The 8797-nt window shown below is 51.1% G+C and overlaps 2 protein-coding genes across 2 annotated transcripts; one reads left to right on the forward strand and one right to left on the reverse strand.

Moving 5' to 3' along the window:
- Window positions 1–898: 898 nt before the first annotated feature.
- On the reverse strand, window positions 899–2140 carry N7515_001952 (uncharacterized protein; the record flags this gene model as incomplete). Its single annotated transcript, XM_056662696.1, has 1 exon — window positions 899–2140. One exon carries the CDS (start codon window positions 2138–2140, stop codon window positions 899–901), a length of 1242 nt encoding a protein of 413 aa, XP_056524809.1.
- A 1506-nt stretch (window positions 2141–3646) lies between these two features.
- N7515_001953 (uncharacterized protein) lies at window positions 3647–5704 on the forward strand (the record flags this gene model as incomplete). Its single annotated transcript, XM_056662697.1, has 3 exons — window positions 3647–3671; window positions 3908–5352; window positions 5414–5704. 3 exons carry the CDS (start codon window positions 3647–3649, stop codon window positions 5702–5704), a joined length of 1761 nt encoding a protein of 586 aa, XP_056524810.1.
- Between the last annotated feature and the right edge of the window lie 3093 nt (window positions 5705–8797).

The raw sequence follows: 8797 nt of genomic DNA on the forward strand, positions 1-8797 counted from the left end.
AATCTGGGGTATGGGAAATAGGAAGATGCGATGATGATGTGATACTCAAAGCTATTCTTGGTCAAAAATGTAACGAGAAAGCAAAAGGAAATCTTTTTTTTACTTCAAAAGGCCAGACAAGACTGTACCTCGTTCCGTTCATGTCTAGTGCTTCTGGTATCGGACTCGATGTGTGGTGAAGCAGATCGTACTTGGTCTACTTCTAGTGTTACTATCAATGGCCTCGTAGATCATATGGAAGTCAACATTGGACGAGGCTCTCGATTCTATCTTGACGACCCCAGTCTCGTGGATTAAAGAGCTCCAGAATAATTATGGGTCTTATGGCTCTCCACGAGTAGTATTGGCATCTGCTCTAGAAGAGGCCTATCCACTAGGTTCTGGTCTGAGAAACCCACTACGTACTCACCACAATATCGTCATAGATGTAATACCTATCAGATATCAAAGCTGCTCTCCATTATCTACCAGGTAGGTACGTACCTATGGCATACTTCCATGTCGAAGAACTCTACACAGGACGGAGACAGTTTTGCATCAGATCACCACAGCGGGTGGATATATAAAAACCCATCCTTGATACCCCAACACCCACGCAAAATCGAACCTTTCCAAAGCCAACCTAGAAAACTGCTCTCATTTTCATCGTACACACGTGCAATATAACCAAAGAATTAGCCCATCCGTTGAACCGAACCGAATGAAAGAAAGAGATGCTAACAAGGAACCAGAAGTGTGAAGAATTGAAGAACATAGCGTATCGTAAATCTTGTCGTCGTGAGTTCAACAGCCAACTCCGGGAAGTATATCAGAAGACCCGTATAATCTATGCAAACCTGCCGAATCAGAACCAAACCAGAGAGACCCAAAGTGCGAGGAGGAAGAACATAAGCAATCTCTAGAACCTGACACCCCACGGCGTCGAAAGCGGAGGAACAGGAGGGCGGTGGTGCGCGCTCGGCGGAGGCTCCAGGTCAAGATCAAACGGATCACTGCGCATACTATCGCGCATCACGGACGTATGTAGATACCCCATGCTCGCACGGGGTCCAGCGAGGACATCCGCGCTCTCGCGCTCACAGTCCCGGGTAGACGAAGAGTAGAACGAGGCCGCGCGAGACGGAGCGGCGATGGCAAGGACAGACGGGTCGGCGAATGGGTCCTGCGCTGTGCGCTCGCCGCGTAGATACATCCCGTCCAGAGAGAGGTCTGGATTGGAGGGCTGCTGTTGCAGGGGGATGACCGGGATCCGTTGGGATTTGGAGCTGATGTTGTCTGGGATTGAGGGGGAGGGGCTGTAACGGTGGTAGCCGATTGAGGAGGTCATTGAGTCGCCGCGTAGTAGTTTTTGGCGAATGCCTAGACGCTCTGTTGTCTTTTTGCGTCGTCTGCGACGGAGGAAGAGAGCGCAGGCTAGAAGGGTAAAGATGGTGAGGGCTGAGCCTCCGAGGATGCTCCCAACGATCGTTCCGATTTTGGAGGATGTGGGACTTGAGGACTCGGTTTTGGCTAAGTTGGATGATGTGCTTTTATCTGTGACGACTCCGGTGGAGGGGTAGATCGAGGACTCGTTTGTGGATGCTGTGCTCGAGCTGGTCGAGGTACTAGTGGAGCTTGCGGTTGTCTCTGGTAAGGTAGACAGTGGCGATGATAGAGATATACTCGAGCTAGTCGGTGGAAAAGGTAGAATCCACATGCTGTTGGAAGCATCGGGATGCCATGGCGGGAGTCTTGTCTCTGAAGTGGCTGAAATGGGTTGTTCTTCCATTGGACTTGATAGAGCCGTGGTTGGTGGGCTCAATGTCGGAGTCGGGGGCTCCGAGACTGTTGGTATTGTAGATGCGAGACTCGATATTACAGTGTCCTGCTCAGTTATCGACTGCTGGGCCGTTGTCAGAGCCGTAGTTGCCGGATTTGGGCTTAGTGTTGGCCACGAAATGACCAACACCGTAGTCGTAGTGCTGCTGGAACCAGGCCCTTGATCAGATATTGTAAAGACCCAGGTGGGGTATATGGTCTCTGTTTGAATCGAAGTTAACGTCACCAGAGGAACTGGTCCCGAGGAGAGGGATGTGGTCCAGGTCCGAGTGGAGTCTGGTCCTGCAAAGGAAGTATTGATGACGGGAAAGGCACTTGACATGTCGCCAAGCCCGCAGGCAGCACCAGTCCTTAAAAGACAGATCTGGCGATGCTTGTCGAGGCCGTATTCGCTGAATGGAACATGGGGGCGATGTCGAAAGATGGATCCCTTTGTCTCCCGGGCCGACAAAGTAGAAAGCGAAGACAAAGCAGCGACAAAGCAGTAGGGTTCTCAAATTGACTCCGGAAGTTCGTCCAAGCTCCACGCTCTGGTTCTTGCTTTGTTCCTTGAAGCCTCGAGCAAGCCACGAACATAGTGGGAAGATCGGGATTCCATACAGTTCACGATCCACGATCCACGTCTGAAGGACGCCGAAAGGGTATCACGTCAGATAAGGAAGTCGGAGGGTTATATCAAGGACATTCTTTCTTCCTTTTACAAATGTTCGTTTAGTCCGACAAAATCTTCAGGGGTTTTCTGTCTTTATCTGTTTGGAACATGGCGCTTCTCCCGGTGTCTGGGTGGCAGACTCAGTAACCCCGTGCTGTGACAGATGAACGGCGCTTAGCCCCCGGCCCAATAAGAACTATTGGCAGTGGACGATCGACCCCAGATAATGTAAGAATCAATAATGTGACACTGATTGACTTTCTGCATGCGCGCAATCTCGTCATTGCACCGAGATAGGTAATGTCCATTGTCGAGCAGGGGAGTCTGACTGTCTCACGAAACACGGCGGGTTCGTGTTTGGCGTGAGATTTGTCTAGGACTGGGCGAACCTCCCTTGGGTTCCACAATATTCCTCATCTGTGTCTTGCAGACCACTCGGATCATTTCTACCCTGCAGAGGCCTGCAGAGGCCCTGCAGAGTCGACTAGTAGACATGGAAAAGTACTAGAAAGTAGCAATGCCTCTTTTGGTATATAGTCACGTGACCGCACATGGCCTCACGAAGAGGAAGTAGTATAAGAAGAGCCTGCCTGATGAGCCTGACGAGTTCCAGGATGATTCTCAGAAGACAAATAGAACCAATAAAGATCAAGAGCATGAACATGGGAGATAAAGAAAAGGGGGCGCTCTCCCACGGACAATGACAAAAAGCCGTCGATTGCCCTCCATCTCCGAGTCCCGTAAGGAATAGTCTCATACTGTACGGAGTAGAGATGACCACGAGGATTCGAGGAACGGCGATGATATGTCATATGATTGTATCAGCTGACCTGTATGTAATGGCATAACTCAATTGAATGTCATCATATCATGTTACCTGAACAGGAACAACGGAAGACAACAACACAGTCGGACACCCGTTCCCCACCTACAAAAGTCCTTAGTGCTTTCTTTCTTCATCTCCCCACCTCAGGGAGTCAACTTCAATTCGGATTTCTTTATTTTTTACATTCACTTCCTTGATCATTCCCATTTCTGCCTCTCTGCTTCTCTGCTTTTCCGCTTTCCCGCTTTCCCGCCTTTCGTTCCTGGGCTCCCATGTCACCCCGGGGTGAAACTGGCTGGAACTTGCGATAATCGTGCATCTGCTGCATTCGAGATCGGTGATTGGAAACAATGTTTGGCTGGGGATCTGGGCTGGGTAAGCGATCCCTTCTGGTCTATTGCTGTTACCCCTCGTTATTTTCCCCCTTCCCCCGCTATTTTGACCCCTGCCAAGTCGAGCGTCTACGAACCTCAAGCCATGAGATCTGCCACCTGGCCAAAGGCTGTCGACCCTCTATTTGGCCCTCACAGATCACAATGCCTCTGAGCCGACTTTCATGGACACAATCATCCCACAGTACCAGACAATCAGCTAACGCAGTGCTGCTTTAGCCTTGCCCTCCGCCACTTCAGAGCCGGAAAAAGAGCGAAGACCACCAGCAGACCCGACACCCCTCGATTTCCCTGCGTATAACCTCCCGGAGATCATTAGCGATGAATCTCAGTCCAGACTCACGGAGATGTCCAACCTTTTGGCGGACATCAAGCGCCCACAAGACATCTGCCACGAGCGCTTTGCGCCATTCAACGTCCAATTGGAAACAGACGTGTCAGTCGCCGACATGATCCCCGAAGACCTTTCGCACCCGATCGCGCCCTTGCCCTGGGAGGACACCACCGATTCGACGGAAGACAGCCCCCGACCGCTGATGGGCAACGGAGCCCCGTATCCCGCCAAGGAACGATATGAAGTATTGGAGAAAGAGCTGGCGCTGGACAACGACGATGCTTTCCGTGAGGTCGCGCGATTGCCTCCGCGAGAGGGCCGAAGCCGAGTTCGTATCACGCAGTCGAGGAAGTTTTGGACCGGATTAGAGCGCATGGCCCAATACTGGGATACCAGTTTGGACAATTACTTTGAGCGTCCGGCCACCCCCAAGCCTACACCTCCGTCCGAGACGGAGCACGACGACGACGATGAAATGCAGATGGATGGCGTGGAGCCCAAGCGCGGATACGCCCTGACGGACAACGCAATGGATCTAGACGGAGCAAAGACACCCGTGCCTACGAGCAACGACACAGTGGACGAGAAACAGGGACCGACCGTCACCATGTACACGGGGCGTCGAATCGGCAACGGGGCCGAGATGCCCGATGAAATTCGTGACGAGACCATTCGATCTTTCGTGGAGATGGCAGCATGGCCGTTCGGATGCCAGGTCACTGTTCCCACGCTCCCACCCCGATTGACCACCAAGAACCTTCTCTTCCCTGTCCGACAAACGTTCCAATCTTCACGGTCTCCGCGAGACCGCCAGGTTGCCCGGAGCGGCATGCTTGAAGGGCCGGTTCTCATCTCGCAATGCCGGTCAGAGACGTCCTTCCGCAACGCGGGCGAGGCCCCCGGGACTGGAATCGGCGAGGTAAGCGATCTGTTCCGCGAGGTGGGTGGCATGCTTCTCGCCGCACAAGAGCGTGCCCGCGAAGGCGCAGTCGAGCAGCGACCCGGCGAGGGCAAGTGGTGGACCATGTCGCCTCGCTTCGGAGGCGCACCCAACGACGGGATCCTGGATGATCTCGTCAGCAACGGACACGGGATGTCCCTTCCGGATTCAATGATGGAAGAAATGAAGGCAGCTGCCCCGGAGGCGGCGAACGCTTCCAAGCGCAAGTTCGAGCATCCGTTTGTTGCCTCCCTATCGCGGAGGCCCAGTGCGATGCGAAGATTGACTAGCAGCGAGAAGTGGAAGATCCTGCAGCCTGGGCCTAGTCTCTGGGATAAGCGGATGAGCTACATGCAGCTAGGCAAGGTCCAAGAGAGTCCCTTTGACGATGTATGGAACCCCGGCTCGTTACAGCACAATCAGAACTAACTCTCTAATCCTTTCTTTGCAGATTTACATGATCTCATCTATCAACCATCACATCTCAATTCTCCACCTCCGAGTACACAGGCGATACCTTGATATCCTCACCTTCGGCGACAGTACCGTCCCACCAACTGACGGCCAGCCGTGGCATGTGCTGAAGTTGCAGAGGACCCGGTGGTTCGACCTGCTCGACGTCAACGATCGCAAAGAAGCGCTGCAGGGTGTGTGGCGACTATTCCATCACCAGCTGAGACCGACCCGACCTGATGGCGAGGTCCCGACTCCGATAGAATTACCCATAGAACATCCATTATAGAGGAGCATTGCATGGTGTCCATGGGGACATGCTCTGGCCTGGGTTTTTCTTTTTCAAGCGATGCACCTTGTACATAGGGCATAGCAATATTCCGCTGTCTTGCTGTGCCATTCTGTATCTCGTTCCTTTACCCATACCCATCTCCAATACCATCAGATTACGTTGAACGTTCAATACCATGCCTCTTGACCTGGTAATCCAATCCCACTCCCTTCTCTAGTTACCACCGGCAGATCCTCGTACTTTTTGTCAGAGCGAGAGCCCTCTCATTTCCCCATTTCACCCAGACCCTCTCTCATCAAAACACCACAACCTACACAACAACCTACACACCGGACATCCTCGGTATCCCATCCCTATCTCGCACACTCTTGAACCCAACTCGGTAACCTCCATCACAACCAAAAGCACATGTGACCGGGTTCCAGACCATTAAACAGGGAATTCAATGTGATATATCGAGTCCGCCGCAAATCCCGCGCGCCCGGTCGTCATGGGCGCCTCGGTGGAGATTGGGAAAGCGGGGACAGGTCTTTTGCCTTCTCTTGTTACCTACTGTACGCTCTAAGTCATCTAGCTAGATGAAGAGACAACGGAGAACAAAGGTCTCACCGACATAACATTCTGTCGGTTAACTTCTTGGCACTTTGTGGATTCTCGAGTCCAACACAATGGCGTGGATTTACTCGTGCCGGAATACGTGTGGAGATCAACTCCGTTCTCTGCGCCGACTGATGAATATGTACTCCGGACTCCGCAGTAACCTTTGCCATAGTTAGTTACAACATAGTTAGTCTCCTTACGGGGACTTGATACTACGTAGTCTCCATCTTTCGTCAGGGATGCAGGAAGTCTTTAGATCCGATGCAATTCCCCATTGAGATCGGATCGGGGTTACATAGTGGCGTTATTCGGGTCTTTCCTCCATAGGTGGTCTCACACCATGTCAGAGGAACAACCCAATCACACTCGGAGATCGACAGCCACAAGCTGCAATCAAATCACAATCACACACGAAACAACCACCACAATTGATCCAGGCACTGACTCTGTACGCCGTGCATGCAGAGACAAACAAACCTCGGTTCGGAGACCCAATGGGGATAAAAGTACGGTGTGTTTCTGTACCCGCCAGACTGGAAAGTCATGTGGAGACGAGTGTGAACTCTGAAGAGCCTAAAGGTGAAGAGCTCGGGGTTCTCGGGGACCATGACGAACAGACCAGGCTAGGGATTATTGTAGCCCGGTGTCAGACTGAAGGATAATCACTAATTAGTTACTGCGTATCAATTGCTCGAATAAAATACACAAGTAATCACGGCCAGGGTTCATTGGTTTCAGGCTGCAACACGCAGAAAAGCAACGGCCAGCGTGCAGTCAGATGTCAAGCTGCCATAAGATTCATACGGCGTAGAGTAACTAGGGGAGAAGGCGTATGACGCTCTCTCAGATCCATCATAACTTCGTTAATCTTGGATCGTTTTCGAGCCGTTCTGACGAAACAACGTGCCTTGCGATACCCACAGGGCAGAGATGTGACGATGTCGCGGGTATTCAACACGAGCCTCATCGCGATCCAACTTTGCAGGGACCTAGTTCAGGTTTTCCTACCTGCAAAGTTGGATTGCGATGAAGCTCATGTTGAATACCTGCGATGTCTCTGCCCTTCGGGTATCGCAACCTAGGCACGTTGCTTAGTGATGAGAATAACACTCAGCACTTCCATCGAAGCCTACTGGGGAAAGAGACCTCTCTAATATGAATTATCAGGAAGACAATCATGAATCCGACAAAGAGAAACATACCTGGTGATCTGGAAAGCAACCCATCATTATTGACGAGGGTGGGTTGCTTTCTAGATAGCCAGGTATGTTTCTCTTTGTCGGATTCATGATTGTCTTCCTGATAATTCATATTAGAGAGGTCTCTTTCCCCAGTTGGCTTTGATGAAAGTACGGAGTGTTATTCTCATGTGTGCGATTGCAACATGCGAGGAAATGATGATAAATGCGCTTTCAAGGGAGATCGTTTTCAGTGTCTGGGCTCTAGACGTTGCCTTTGGCTTCAGATATCTGAAAATATTTGGAGGTAGCTGAATTGAAGGTGTGAGAAGGTACTGGAAGGTAGTAGTTATTTCAAGTAGCCTAAAATGCGCTGAGGAGGGAAAAGGAAAAGGAGAAAGGAAAATCTAGTTATCTGTAGGAGAAATGGAGTGACAATGAGATCAGGTGAGCTTCTGACAGAAAGTTTTAGTATGTAAGGACTGTTCTGCCTAGGTCTGCAGGGGGATGTGCAGATTGAATCTCCAAAATCCCTTGTGACTCGCAGGTAGCTTACTGTGCATGCACCGCAGTACGAGATAGATGTCCGCGTCGATCGTGACCTCATCTCCTTGAGTCCTACTGGCCTACAACAGAGTCACAGTCTCACAGATATCATAAGAACACCATTGCTACCTTGAGTACCTATAAGCAAGGAATTTGAGGGGAATTGTACAGAAGATATTGCCAAGGGTCAAGGTCCTGACACCTTGGCCACCATAACTGGGTCGAAAAAGCGAAGGTTAATCAGAAGACCACGTCGACCTCACCTTGACGTTCCAACTCATCTATCCCGCTTTGGACGCAAGAGTATAGGGCAATCAAAAGTCGTTCCCAAACTCATAGCTGGATAGGGCTGATTTCCCCGTTAGGACGAGCAGTGAGTCCGAGCCCAGACTGACATCTCCTCCTCAGGTTATAAAGTCTACCCTTAAAAGCAGCAGAAAAACCTTGTTAGGCTGGATGGCAATGCAACAAAGAATCCTCAACGCCGGCTGGTTTTGAATCAGACTTGACTCTCTTGCCGAAATGAGCAAATGAACATTCGATAATGGACCAGGTCGGTAGGATCTGGGTTGGAATCTTGGCTTTTCTCACCTTTCCCGAATCAGGGCCTCTGCAAGTATACCGCGGGTTGAGGGCACTGGCCTTGTTCTTCCTTTCTCTGCCCTTGCATCTGGCGAACGGACCAGTGGTTCATGTGAGATTGAGCCGGTGGTTAAGCCCCGTACTTGACTCTTGATCTTGTCCCCTATCTCTGTTGTTATCTATG

The sequence above is a fragment of the Penicillium bovifimosum genome (assembly GCF_028826915.1).
Source record: "Penicillium bovifimosum strain IBT 22155 chromosome Unknown utg000002l_segment0_segment0, whole genome shotgun sequence".
Lineage (NCBI taxonomy): Eukaryota > Fungi > Ascomycota > Eurotiomycetes > Eurotiales > Aspergillaceae > Penicillium > Penicillium bovifimosum.